At 47.3% G+C, this 14,910-nt stretch overlaps 1 protein-coding gene across 2 annotated transcripts in view; it reads right to left on the bottom strand.

Moving 5' to 3' along the window:
- The window catches only part of CBFA2T2 (CBFA2/RUNX1 partner transcriptional co-repressor 2), a 152,622-nt gene extending 141,371 nt beyond the window's left edge, over positions 1-11,251 (bottom strand). For both annotated transcript variants that reach the window (XM_039479227.2, XM_039479228.2), the window contains exon 1: positions 11,005-11,251. In XM_039479227.2, coding sequence (XP_039335161.1) covers positions 11,005-11,038 — 34 coding nt within the window. In that variant the 5' untranslated portion in view covers positions 11,039-11,251. The remainder of the gene's footprint in view (positions 1-11,004) is intronic.
- Positions 11,252-14,910: the final 3,659 nt, after the last annotated feature.

Raw genomic sequence — 14,910 nt, 5'->3', positions numbered from 1 at the left:
CCAAGTATAAAAACAAAGGCAGGCCGGGAACAGTGGCTCATGCCTGTAGTCCCAGCACTCTGGGAGGCCAAGGTGGGCAGATCACTTGAGCCCAGGAGTTCAATCCCAGCTTGAGCAACATGGTGAAACCCTGTCTCTACCAAAAAGTACAAAAAATTAGCTGGGTGTGGTGGTGCATGCCTCTAATCCCAGCTCCCAGGAGGGGCTGAAACAGGAGAATTGCTTGAACCAGGGAGACAGAGGTTGCAGTGAGCCAAGATCATGCCACTGCACTCCAGGCCGGGCGACAGAGCGAGTCCCTGTCAAACAAACAAACAAACAAAAACAACACAAAGGCAAAAGTGACCTCGCCCCTGCCTACTCTCGTCTCCTGGCACTCTTTACCTAGCACTTTACACTCCAATAATACATAACTACTTTTAGTCCCCGCCAAGCTCATAAACTGAACCAGCCTCAACTTCACCCATCTCCTACCCATTCTTCACTTGACTGATACCTCTCCAGAGAGTATTCTGGCAATATCTACAAAATTACACAAATATGCAAACCTCTTGCCCCAGCAATTCTACTCCTAGGAATTTATTCTACAGATCTATGAAAAGACGATTTCTACAAGGTAATGCAGCACTGTTTGCAACAGAAAAGGACTGAGAAAGGTAAATGTCCATGAGTAGGGGGAAAAAAGTATGGTGCATTCATACAATGAAATACAATGCAAAATGAGGAAGTTCTTTACGTACTGACATTATATAGCCTTACAGGCATGTATCAAAAGGGTCCAGAAGAAACTGTAACGCAAGCTGCTTTCAGGAAGGGGAAAAGACTAGATGGAGCAGAGGTGAGAGAAACTTCACTAAATATTCTTTGTCCATTTCAAATGTTAAATTAGGGGAACAGCTAGTCCAGAAATTATTTTACTAAGTTGTTAGGAAAAACAGATTGGCTCAAAACAAGTATTTTCCCTAAGAAGCCTTTTCTGAAACACACTCACACATGCATACTTACACATTAGGTCAGATGTCCATCCTTAGTGGGACGTTATGTGCCATTAACACTGCTTAGCATCTGGTACTGAAGCTATCAATCTATCTCCCTTACTGGACTATAGAAGCTCCTCCAGGACCTTAGAACTCTCTTTATATCCCCCAGGATCTGATACAAGGAATTCAATAAATGTTTGTCAAAGTAAATGAGTATTTGAAATCAAGAATATCCTAGAAAATCAATAACTTTTAGTCACTGTAATGAGAATTCATTATAGTCCACCTTCTAGTATAATTAGCTGTTTGTCCTTCTAATATAATACAAGTATGAGGCCCTTAAATAAATGACTTATTGAATTTAACTATCAGAGTAACACCAAGAAACTAAACTGGCAAGTAAGCTCAAATAGTACACAAAAAAGGGACATCCACATACTCAGAAATTGATTTTAGTATTTCAAATGGCTACTTACTAGTTATAGTTTTTATGGACATTGTCCCCACTGACTACATCATTCCTCAGAGTCCAACATCCACAAAATTAGCATGAACTATTTACAGACCTACAGAAAACTCAGCTAGCCAAGTGTTGATATCCACAGCTGCAGCTAAGTGCCCAGTGGCTCTAAGCCATGGATTGCATCCCATCTCCTTCCTGAGAAATTCCCTACCTCCATTGATTGAACCAGAATCCTTGTTTCACTATTTCCCAACACAACTCTCACTCAATGGCATCAATTACAACAGGAAAAGATGGCTAATCACTGTCTAAACTTAACACCTTTGTTTAAAAGTTTTTATTGGTACTCTATTGACAAAATTGCAAGAGGGTACCCTTAAAAAAAAAAGTTTTTATTACAAAAGCTATCAACAAAGTGTTAGGGCACAGAAGGAAAAACGAACTGGAAAATCATTGAGGACAGGGACTGAATCTTACCTCCCCTGGCCGCCCTCTGGCACTTAGTGCAATCCCTGCATCTGACAGCTCCACAATAGTTGTTAATGAATGGTTTTACTTAGTGTAAAAAGGGGATTTTTATTTTATCTGTATTGCTTAAATTTTTCAATGTATTCATGTGTTATTCATATAAAACAAAGTAAATATGAAAAAAGAGGGGTCCTGTGTCTCTGTATTTTTTTTTTTTTAGACAGTCTTGCTTTGTCGCCAGGCACCAGGCTGGAGTGCAGTGGCTCAATCTTGGCCCACTGCAACCTCCACCTCCTGGGTTCATGCAATTCTCCTGCCTCAGCCTCCTGAATAGCTGGGATTACAGGCATGCACCACCATGCCCAGCTAATTTTTGTATTTTTAGTAGAGACGGGGTTTCACCATGTTGACCAGGATGGTCTCGATCTCTTGACCTCGTGATCCACCCGCCTCGGCCTCCCAAAGTGCTGGGATTACAGGCGTAAGCCACCGCGCCCGGCCAGGGATCCTACATTCTAAAACAAGTAACAGAGATTATGCCTTTAATTGTAGAAATGAGACAACCAAAATTCATTTCACCCAGTACAGTGCTTCCTTGACAATTCTAAAACAAAACAAAATAAAAATACCAACAAGCAAGTGAAACTGTCATATATTACTGGTGGATATGCAAAATGGTATAGTATAGGCATTTTGGAAAACACTTTGGCAGTTTCTAAAAAGTTAGGCCAGGCACAGTGGCTCACACTTGTACTCCCAGCACTTTAAGAGGCCAAGGTAGGTGGATCACCTGCAGTCAGAAGATTGAGACCAGTCTGGCCAATATGGTGAAACACCATCTCTACCCAAAATATAGTAATTAGCCAGGCATGGTGGTGCATGCCTGTAATCCAGGCTACTTGGAAGGCTGAGGCAGGACAATTGCTTGAACCCAGGAGGCGGAGGTTAAGGTGAGACAAGATCGTGCCATTGCACTCCAGACTGGGCAACAAGAGCAAAACTCCAACTCAAAAAAAAAAAAAAAAAAAAAAAAAAAAAAAGAAAGAAAGAAAAAAGAAAGAGCCGGGCACGGTGGCTCACGCCTGTAATCTCGGCACTTTGGGAGGCCAAGGCGGGTGGATCATGAGGTCAAAAGATCGAGGAGACCATCCTGGTCAACATGGTGAAACCCCGTCTCTACTAAAAATACAAAAAATTGCCGGACGCGGTGGCTCAAGCCTGTAATCCCAGCACTTTGGGAGGCCGAGGCGGGTGGATCACGAGGTCAAGAGATTGAGACCATCCTGGTCAACATGGTGAAACCCTGTCTCTACTAAAAATACAAAAAATCAGCTGGGCATGGTGGCATATGCCTGTAATCCCAGCTACTCAGGAGGCTGAGGCAGGAGAATTGCCTGAACCCAGGAGGCGGAGGTTGCGGTGAGCCGAGATCGCGCCATTGCACTCCAGCCTGGGTGACAAGAGCGAAACTCCGTCTCAAAAAAAAAAAAAAAAAAAAAAAAAAATACAAAAAATTACGGCCGGGCGCGGTGGCTCAAGCCTGTAATCCCAGCACTTCGGGAGGCCGAGGCGGGTGGATCACGAAGTCGAGAGATCAAGACCATCCTGGTCAAAGTGGTGAAACCCCGTCTCTACTAAAAAATACAGAAAATTAGCTGTGCATGCTGGCGCGTGCCTGTAGTCCCAGCTACTCAGGAGGCTGAGGCAGGAGAATTGCTTGAACCCAGGAGGCGGAGGTTGCAGTGAGCCGAGATCGCGCCATTGCACTCCAGCCTGGGTAACAAGAGCGACACTCTGTCTCAAAAAAAAAATTAGCTGGGCATGGTGGCGCGTACCTGTAATCCCAGCTACTCAGGAGGCTGAGGCAGAAGAATTGCCTGAACTCAGGAGAGGGTGTTTGTGGTGAGCCGAGATTGCGCCATTGCACTCCAGCCTGGGTAACAAGAGCGAAACTCCATCTCAAAAAAAAAAGAAAGAAAGGAAGAAACTGTTCTGCAGGAGATGTTAATAAGGAAAGAAAGACTGACAAGAACAACAACAAAAATCAGCCTATGTTAGCCTATAATCCCAGCTACTGCCACGCAAGGTGGCTCACACCTGTGATCCCAGCACGTTGGGAGCTTGAGGCAGGAGGACCAGTTGAGCCCAGGAGTTTGAGATCAGCCTGGGCAATAAAGCGAGACCCCATCTCTATAAAATAAAAAACTAAATAAAATTTGATAATTAGTAGAGCATGGTGACACATACCTTGGGAGGCTGAGGCAGGAGGATCCTTGAATATGTTTGTGTTTTTCTTTTTCTTTTTTTTTTGAGACGGAGTTTCGCTCTTGTTACCCAGGCTGGAGTGCAATGGCGCAATCTTGGCTCACCGCAACCTCTACCTCCTGGGTTCAGGCAATTCTCCTGCCTCAGCCTCCTGGGTAGTTCAGATTACAGGCATGTGCCACCATGCTCAGCTACTTTTTTGTATTTTTAGTAGAGAAGGGGTTTCACCATGTTGACCAGGATGGTCTCCATCTCTTGACCTTGTGATCCACCTGCCTTGGCCTCCCAAAGTGCTGGGATTACAGGCTTGAGCTACCGCGCCCGGCCTGTTTGTGTTTTTCTAAAGCACCTTATAGTATCTTATTTATAGATGTCATATATTTAAGAAGGGCTAAGAATATAGTTTCAACTACTTAGCCAGACCAACTTATAAGGGAAAATTAAGGGGGAGCTTAATTTAAGCAGTTGGCTGGGGAATGCAGTAGGAACTAAAACCATCACCTCCCGCACTTCTCTCTTACCATTCTGAATCTCCCTATCTCATCTACTTCTACCTTTAGTCCCAGCCATAAAGTTAGTATAGCTCTAGGGATATAAGGCCAAAATGAATAAATCTGTGTTGCTTAAATGTCTGTTCTCATGTGGCTTTGAAAAATTAAAAGCAGGCAGGAACTCTGTTGCATGAAATGGCTAAATTAACAAAGAAATAAGGGAAACATTTTAAGAGAGGGAAAAGGTCAAAGTAGTGTGTCAAGGGAGCTGTGCTATGCCTGATATCAACATTTCACTGGAGCTGCCAGAGAGGTCAAATTACGTATTTGTCACCGTCGGCTAATTTGATTGAAAGGTCTAGCCAACTCCAAAGCTATAAATTCACAGAGAAGGATAACAAGCTCTGGATTATTCTGAATTTGTACTTCAATTTCTGCATTTAATTACAACACAAAATAGAAGGGTAGACTCAAACCTTAAAGAGCTACATTACAAAGTAAAGGTTCATTGCATATACTATATTTGATGATCCATATTTGACAGCTCCTCATAGAGCCATGCAAAATTAGCATGGACACTTCTTGGGCTTTTGATGTTCATTGCCATCATCTGCTTCACTGCTAAGATCAGGAAACATATGGGATGAATTGTTAAAGACTGCTGAGTTTCTATTGCCTTTTTATTTTTTAATTCATCTCTAAGGCCAACTTAGGATACCCCTGAACAAGACCTCATTTATCTGTCTTTAAATCACATCCCAATTCCTTGGACTTTTATTTATTTATGTACTTTTTACTTTTTCTGAGACAGACTCTTCCTCTGTCACCCAGGCTGGAGTGCAATTGCACAATCTCAGCTCACCGCAACCTCCAACCTCCATCTCCCAGGTTCAAGCGAGTCTCCTGCCTGCCAAGTAGCTGAGATTACAGGCAAGTGCCACCACATCTGCCTAATTTTGTATTTTTAGTAGAGACAGGGTTTCTCCATGTTGGTCAGGTTGGTGTTGAACTCCTGACCTCAGGTGATCTGATCCACCCACCTTACCCTCTCAAAATGCTGGGATTACAGACGTGAGCAACTGTGCCGGTCTTATTTTTTTTTTTTTTTTTTTTTAAGGCACAGTCTCACTCTGTCTGCCTAGGCTGGAGTGCAGTGGTGTGATCTTGGGTCACTGCAACTTCCACCTCCTGGGTTAAAGCAACTCTCCTGTCTAGAGTCCTGAGTAAATAGGACTACAGGCATGCGCCACCATGGCTGGCTAATTTTTCTGTATTTTTAGTAGAGACGGGATTTCACCTTGTTTGCCAGGCTGTTTTGGAATTCCTAACCTCAAGTGATCCACCTGCCTCGGCCTCCCAAAGTGATGGGATTACTGGCATGAGCCACTGCACCCAGCCTATCTTGTTTTACACATAAATAAAAATCCAATATTAGTACCTACTTCTATTAGGTAGAAGTTACACCCACTGGCCAGGCATGGTGGCTCACCCCTGTAATCCCAACACTTTGGGAGGCCAAGGCAGGCAGATCACTTGAGGCCAAGAGTTCAAGACCAGCCTGGCCAACATGGTGAAACCCCGTCTCAGTACTAAGAATACAAAAATTAGCTGGGCGCCGGGCGCGGTGGCTCAAGCCTGTAATCCCAGCACTTTGGGAGGCCGAGGCCGGTGGATCACAAGGTCGAGAGATCGAGACCATCCTGGTCAACATGGTGAAACCCCGTCTCTACTAAAAATACAAAAAACTAGCTGGGCGTGGTAGCGCGTGCCTGTAATCCCAGCTACTTAGGAGGCTGAGGCAGGAGAACTGCCTGAGCACAGGAGGCAGAGGCTGCGGTGAGCCAAGATCGCGCCATTGCACTCCAGCCTGGGTAACAAGAGCGAAACTCCGTCTCAAAAAAAAAAAAAAAAAATTAGCCGGGCAAGGTGTGTGACTGTAATCCCAGCTACTTGGGAGGCTGAGGTGGGAGAAATCACTTGACCCGGAAGGTGGAGGTTGCAGTGAGCCAAGATCAAGTGACTGTACTCCAGCTTGGGCAACAGAACGAGACCTTGTCTCAAAAAAAAAAAAAGAAAAGAAAAGAAAAGAAATTATATTGATTTACAAATTAAAGGAACTGTGTTTTAGCAACAGTTAAATAACTGCCCAGGAGTACTGGGCCTCAAAGTCAAGTCTGCCTCCAAGTTCTGCTTTTTCCATTATGCCAAACAACCTGCCTGCCTCATGTATATCCTGCCTTTTAAAGTTAAACTAGGCTACTAACTGCAGTTTAAGTCTCAATGGTGTGGCCATTAAGAATACTGCTTAGGGGGAGGCCAAGGCAGCCAACCACTTGAGCCCAGGAGACCATCCTGGGCAACAGTGAGACCTCGTCTGTATTAAAAACAAACAGGCGGCCGGGTGCGGTGGCTCAAGCCTGTAATCCCAGCACTTTGGGAGGCCGAGGCGGGTGGATCACGAGGTCGAGAGATCGAGACCATCCTGGTCAACATGGTGAAACCCTGTCTCTACTAAAAGTACAAAAAATTAGCTGGGCATGGTGGAGCATGCCTGTAATCCCAGCTACTCAGGAGGCTGAGGCAGGAGAATTGCCTGAACCCAGGAGGCGGAGGTTGCGGTGAGCCGAGATCGCGCCATTGCACTCCAGCCTGGGTAACAAGAGCGAAACTCCGTCTCAAAAAAAAAAAAAAACAGGCTGGGTGCAGTGGCTCCCACCTGTAACCCCAACACTTTGGGACAGGGATGATGGCGTGTGCCTGTAATCCTAGCTACTGGGGAGGCTGAGGCAGGAGAATCACTTGAACCCGGGAGGTGGAGGTTGCAGTAGGCCAAGACGGAGCCACTGCACTCCAGTCTGGGCAACAAGAATGAAACCCCATCCAAAAAAAAAAAAAAAAAGTCAGGCAGGGCGCCATGGCTAGCGCCTTTAATCCTAGCACTTTGGGAGGCCGAGGCGTGAGGATCACCTGAGGTCAGGAGTTCGAGACCAGCCTGACCAACATGGTTAAATCCCGTCTTTAAAAAAAAAAAAGTCGGCCAGGCGCAGTGGCTCAAGCCTGTAATCCCAGCACTTTGGGAGGCCAAGGCAGGTGGATCACGAGGTCAAGAGATCAAGACCATCCTGGTCAACATGGTGAAACCCAGTCTCTATTAAAAATACAAAAAAAATTTGCTGGGCATGGTGGCGCGTGCCTGTAATCCCAGCTACTCAGGAGGCTGAGGCTGTGGTGAGCCGAAATCGCGCTATTGCACTCCAGCCTGGGTAACAACAGCGAAACTCTGTCTCAAATAAAAAAAAAAGTCAATCAAGTCAAGTGCGGAGGCTCACTCTTGTAATCCCAGAACTTTGCAAGACTGAGGCAGGCGTCGGGAGCGTGGCCAACATGGTGAAACCCTTTCTCCACAAAAAATATAGAAAAAACCAGCCGAGCATGGTGGTGGACACCTGTAATCCCAGCTACTCAGGAGGCTGAGGCAGGAGAATTGCTTGAACTTGGGAAGGGGAGATTACAGTAAGCTGAGATCACACCACTGCACTCCAGCCTGGGCAACAGAGCAAAACTCCGTCTCAAAACAGAAACAAAAAAAATTAGTCAATCAAGACTACAGGTAACTTCCAGAAGCAAAAGTCTTCTTATTCATACTTACAGACTTTATTGTAGAATAGGGCCTAGTGCTTAGCAGATGGTCAGTGTTGAACCTAACTGTATCATGAGACCCTCACTGAAAAAGTCCTCTCAATACTTCATTTTAAAGCAACTTACTATATGCTACCAGATGAAAAAGTACACCAAGTGTACTGTCTAGGAATGTAATATAGAATTATTTTACAAACAGAAAAAAAGGCCAGGCGAGATGGCTCATGATTGTAATCCCAGCAATTTGGACAGCTAAGGAAGGAGGATTACTTAAGCCCAGGACTTCCAGACAAGTCTGGGCAACAAAGCAAGACCCCATCTCTCCAAAAAAAAAAAGAAAAAATTAGGCCGGGCGCGGTGGCTCACGCCTGTAATCCTAACACTTTGGGAGGCCGAGGTGGGTGAATCACCTGAGGTCAGGAGTTCAAGACCAGCCTGGCCATCATGGTGAAACCCCATCTTTTTATTTATTTAAAAAAAAAAAAAATTAGCTGGGTATCTGATGGCGCCTGTAGTCCCAGCTACTCGAGGCTGAGTTAGGAGGATCGCTTGAACCTAGGAGGCTGAGGCTGCAGTGAGCCATGATGGTGCCAGTGCACTCCAGCGTGGGTGACAGAGTGAGACGCTGTCTCAAAAAAAGAAAAAAAGAAAACAAAAACTTAGTTACATAACATAAACAAAAGTACTTTTGGGCATATTTTAAACTAAACACTACATATAAGAAATGTGGCCGGGCACGGTAGCTCAAGCCTGTAATCCCAGCACTTTGGGAGGCCGAGGTGGGTGGATAACCTTAGGTCAGGTGTTCAAGATCAGCTTGACCAATATGGTGAAACCCTGTCTCTACTAAAAATACAGAAATTAGGCCATATGCGGTGGCTTACAACTGTAATCCCAGCACTTTGGGAGTCTGAGGACGGTGGATCACCTGAAGTCATCAATTTGCCACCAGCCTGGCCACCAAGGTGAAACCCTATCTCTACTAAAAATACAAAAAATTGGCCAGGTGTGGTGGCTCACACCTGTAATCCCAGCACTTTGGGAGGCTGAGGCAGGTGAATCACTTGAGGTCAGGAGTTCAAGACCAGACTGACCAACACGGTGAAAACCCGTCTCTTCTAAATAAATAAACAAAAACTTAGCCGGGCATGGTGGCCAGCGCCTGTAGTGCCAGCTACTTGGGAGGCTGAGACAGGAGAACAGCTTGAACCTGGGAGGTGGAGGTTGGACTGAGCCGAGATCACGCCACTGCACTCCAGCCTGGGAGACAGAGCCATAACTCCATCTCAAATAAAAAAAAAAGTCCTTTCATTTTACTGAGATACCACACCTTTGCAAGCCTGAAAGGGTAACCACTATCTGCCTCTGTAGTTGGAAATTTCAACAACAATGGATCAAACCAACCAAAGCAGTAACTGTAACCTGGGTATATCTACTTTTTGTATCTTCAACCCAACATTTAATGGGTGCCAAACAAAAAAAAAAAAGAGGCGTAAAGCCTCCCTTTCATGTGTTTAATAACATCAGCTCTGAGACCAGAGTACCTTCTGTTATTCACCCTCTGCAAAATGGGCATCCTCAAATAATGTCTCACTTAGAATGTCAACAGGATTAAACAAGAAAAAAACGTGCAAAACGTGTATCTGTTTCCGCATTTACTGTGTCTCTCCCTTCTCCTAACTAACCTCAAAACCCTCATTCGATCTATCTTGCTTATTGCTGTATTCTCAGGGCCTGGAATGGTATTTTAAAACTTACTGTAACAGATGACTTAATATTAAGTAAACTGAATGCACAATGGCTCTCAAAAAAATGTTGTATATTATAACTACAGTAATGAAAAACAATTAAAATTTTATTGTCTTATTAAAAGAAGCCACCCCTCCCCCAAGGATCTCACACATCGAGGAGGAACACTAGATAAATGTTGGAATGGCGAAATGGAAGTGAGAGTAACAATTGGATCACGGAGCAGGACTAACCACAACAAAATAAAATCTTAAGCACAGGGCTAGAGCCCGATTTCGGACTTGCCGAGAGCGGTGCACCCTGTATGAGATTAATAATGCAACATTACAATGACAGTTTTCACAATTTTCTGTGTGCCAGGGTCTGTGTTAAGCGTTTTACTGGCCTCACGAAACCCAAGAACCCGGGGGGAGGAAGAGAAACCACTCCACACCCCCATTTTTCAGATGGGGGAACTGAGGCCCCGGGAGAGCCAAGGTCAAAACCTGTAAATGGGCAAACCGGGATGTGAGCCGGGCAGCCAACCCCCGAGCCTGCGCTCAAACGGGCCCTCGGAGGGGTCATTCTCCTCTCCTCCAACTCTCAAAATCGGCCGGGTGTGGTATTTCCCCAGGAGCCGGACTTCGTGGCCCCAGCGCCAAGAGAACAAAATAATTCTCGTCCGCGGGCAAGTCCCACGGACGCCGGCACGGCCTGGGTTCCGCGGCCGCGGGCCCCACAGTTTCCCTCACACCGTGAGCCCCGAGCCCTTCGGGCGGCGCAGGAAGCGACGGGGTGGCCTCGGGAGCCCGGGAAGGCCCGCCCCGCCGCGTGACCTTGGATCCGCCGCCTCGATCCGGGCCTCAGTTTCCACTCCCGGCCTCGCGCCCGGGGCACCCGGGAGCCCGAGCCTGTGGAGCCGCAGGCCCTCACACGCCCCCTCGGCCGCCCGCCTTCACGCCCCGCTTACGCTGGAAGGCGGCCGCTCCAGGGACGCCCACCATCGCCGAGCGCCGCCACCGCCGCCGCCGCGCGCCGCCCGCCTCGACCCGCGACACGGGTCCCTCGCAGGCGCCGCCCGCCTCGACCCGCGGACCGGGCCCCTCGCAGGCGTCGCCGCGAGATCTGCAGCGGCCGAGTTAGCAGACACCGCCACTGCTGCTGTCGCCGCCGCCGCCGCCGCCGCCGCGGTTAGGCCGCGCGCCGCCCCGCCTCCGACTGGCCACGCCACGCCCGTCGGGCACGCCCCCGCCGCACGCTCCCGCCGCCAGACCAACGCACGCGGAAGCCCGGCCCCAAGACCGGCTCCCACTAAGCCCCGCCCCCTAACCTGACCCGCCCCTTCCGCGGGAACCGACCGCCGTATCCCGGCGCAGCCTGCTTCTCATACCCGTCCCCTAGGCGTCACGCTCGCCCGTCACGCGCACGGCCCACTTTCTAGCTCTGGGCTTCTCAGTGTGGCCAGGGCAGCGGCCCAGGCACGGGGGAGGAGTCCTAGGGGGCGGGATTACAATGAGTGGCAACGTCTCACCTGAGTTCTCCAGGTGCAGGCCTGGTGGCTTTTGCGCATGTCTACGAGCGAGTCCCCGCCCCTTTTTGGCCTAAAGTGTTTTAAGTGCCCAAAATTTAATGATCATAATATTCTGTTGTTGTATATAACCATAATATCATAATATTAACTGTTGGTCCGGCGCGGTGGCCCACGCCTGTAATCCTGGCACTTTGGGAGGCCAAAGAAGAATCACTTCAGCTCAAGAGTTTGAGACTACCATCTCTATTTAAAAAGAATAAAAATAAAAAATATGCCGGGCTTGGCGGCTCACGCCTATAATCCTAGCACTTTGGGAGAATGAGGCGGGTGAATTACCTGAGATCAGGAGTTCGACACTAGGCCTGGCCAATGTGGCGAAACGCTGCCTCTGCTAAATATACAGAAAATAGAGCCGGGCGTGGTGGCTCACACCTATATTGCCAGCAGTTTGGAAGGCCGAGGAGGAAGGATCACGTGGTCAAGAGTTTGAGACCAGCCTGGCCAATATGGTGAAACCTCATCTCTACATCTGTACCAAAAAAAAAAAAAAAAAAAAATACAAAAATTAGCCTGGACGTGGCGGCTCATGCCGGTAATCCCAGCACTTTGGGAGGCCAAGCGCGCGGATTACCTGAGGTCGGGAGTACTAGACTAGCCTTACCAACATAGAGAAACCCCCTCTCTACTAAAAATACAAAACCAGCTGGGCGTGGTGGCCACATGCCTGTAATCCCAGCTACTTAAGAGGCTGAGGCAGGAGAATCACTTGAACTGGGGTGAGGGGGTAGGTTTTAGTGAGCTGACCGCACCACTACACTCCAGCCTCGGTGACAGAGCAAAACTCTGTCTAAAAAAAAAAAGAAAAGAAAGAAACAGAATAAAGACTTGTTTCTCAGTATTATTTTAGATATCTCACACCTAGAATACAGAATGCATTTGTATTTTACTAGCTTATTGAAAACAAAATTTAAAAGACAGAATTTAGGCCAGGTACGGTGGTTAATGCCTGTAATCCCAGCACTTTGGGAGGCCAAGGCAGGTGGATCACTTGAGTTCAAGACTAGCCTAGGCAAAATGGTGAAACCCTGTGTCTATAAAAAACACAAAAATTAGCCAGACATGATAGTGCACTCATGCCTGTAGTCTCAGCTACTCAAGAGGCTGAGGTGGGAGGATCATATGAGCTAGGGAGATGGAGATTTCAGTTACCCAAGATCACACCAATGCACTCTGGCCTGAGCAACAGACTAAGAAAAAAAGACAAAATGGCCGGGCGTGGTGGCTCAAGCCTGTAATCCCAGCACTTTGGGAGGCCGAGGCGGGTGGATCACGAGGTCAAGAGATCGAGACCATCTTGGTCAACATAGTGAAAGCCCGTCTCTACTAAAAATACAAAAAAGTAGCTGGGCATGGTGGCACGTGCCTGTAATCCCAGCTACTCAGGAGGCTGAGGCAGGAGAATTGCCTGAACCCAGGAGGCCGAGGTTGCGGTGAGCCGAGATCACGCCATTGCACTCCAGCCTGGGTAACAAGAGTGAAACTCCGTCTCAAAAAAAAAAAAAAGAAAAGAAAAAAAGACAAAATGTAGAAATAAGAACATATGTGCATATATTGGCTGGGTGTGGTGGCTCACACCTGTAATCCTAGCACTTTGGGAGGCCTAGGCAGACAGATCACCTGAGATCAGGAGTTCAAGACCAGCCTGGCCAACATGGTGAAACCTGTCTCTACTAAAAACACAAAAGTTTGAGGCCGGGCACGGTGGCTCAAGCCTGTAATCCCAGCACTTTGGGAGGCCGAGACAGGTGGATCACAAGGTCAAGAGATCGAGACCATCCCGGTCAACATGGTGAAACCCCGTCTCTACTAAAAATACAAAAAATTAGCTGGGCATGGTGGCGCGTGCCTGTAATCCCAGCTACTCAGGAGGCTGAGGCAGGAGAATTGCCTGAACCCAGGAGGCGGAGGTTGCGGTGAGCCGAGATCGCGCCATTGCACTCCAGCCTGGGTAACAAGAGTGAAACGCCGTCTCAAAAAGAAAAAAAAAAAAAGAAACTTAGAACCAAAGCATCCAAGATTCAGCGTCTTGTGACTCCAAGTGTCCTGCAGCACCAACGGTGGCAGGATTTTTTAATTGCTCTGAAGAAGCAGTGAACTCAGAAAAATAAGGAAGAGGCTGTAGAATATGCTAAACTTTTGACCAAGAGAATGAAGGAAGCTAAAGATAAGCGCCAGGAACAAATCGTAAAGAGAGACAGACTTTACTCTCTGCCAGCTCTACTTCCAAGTCTAAATCCAGTCAGAAATAAGATTTTTTGAGTAACAAATAAATAAGATCAGACTCAAAAAAAAGAGAAAAAAAGGCCGGACGCGGTGGCTCATGCCTGTAATCCCAGCACTTTGGGAGGCCGAGGCGGGTGGATCACGAGGTCAAGAGATCGAGACCATCCTGGTCAACATGGTGAAACCCCGTCTCTACTAAAAATACAAAAAAAATTAGCTGGGCATGGTGGTGCGTGCCTGTAATCCCAGCTACTCAGGAGGCTGAGGCAGGAGAATTGCCTGAGCCCAGGAGGCGGAGGTTGCGGTGAGCCGAGATCGCGCCATTGCACTCCAGCCTGGGCAACAAGAGCGAAACTCCGTCTCAAAAAAAAAAAAAAAGAAGAAGAAGAAACACATTATCAAAGATTTTACTTACCTTATTAGTTAACAAGGGAACCAATGAGACAAGAAGACTGGTTCAAAGGAGAACTTGAAAAAGGAGATTTATATAAAATAATCAGTCTGTAAATTATGTACCTTCTCTCTCTCTCTCTCTCTCTCTTTTTTTTTTTCACATGGAGTCTTGCTCTGTCACCAGGCTGCAGTGCAGTGGTGCGATCTCAGCTCATTGCAACCTCCGCCTCTCAGGGTCAAGCCATTCTCCTGCCTCAGCCTCGGGGTAGCTAGGACTACTACTTAATAGGCTGAGGTGGGAGCATCACTTGAACCTGGGAGGTCAAGGCTGCAGTGAGCCAAAATCACATCACTGCACTCTAGCCTAGGCAACACAGCAAGACTCTGTCTCAAAAAAAAAAAATTCCATTTATGATTAGGCCAAGCAGCATGGCAGCTCGCACCTGTAATCCCAGCACTTTGGGAGGCCTAGGCAGGTGGATTCCTTGAGGCCAGGACTTCAAGACCAGCCTGGCCAACATGGCAAAACTCCAGCTCTACAAAAAATACAAACATTTGGGCCGGGTGCAATGGCTCAAGCCTGTAATCCCAGCACTTTGGGAGGCTGAGTCAGGTGGATCGCGAGGTCAAGAAATCGAGACCATCCTGGTCAACATGGTGAAACCCCGT

Source organism: Saimiri boliviensis, chromosome 9 (genome assembly GCF_048565385.1).
Source record: "Saimiri boliviensis isolate mSaiBol1 chromosome 9, mSaiBol1.pri, whole genome shotgun sequence".
Taxonomy (NCBI): Eukaryota; Metazoa; Chordata; class Mammalia; order Primates; family Cebidae; genus Saimiri; species Saimiri boliviensis.
Note: the sequence above shows the minus strand (reverse complement) of the source record. Positions and strands in the feature narration are given on the sequence as shown.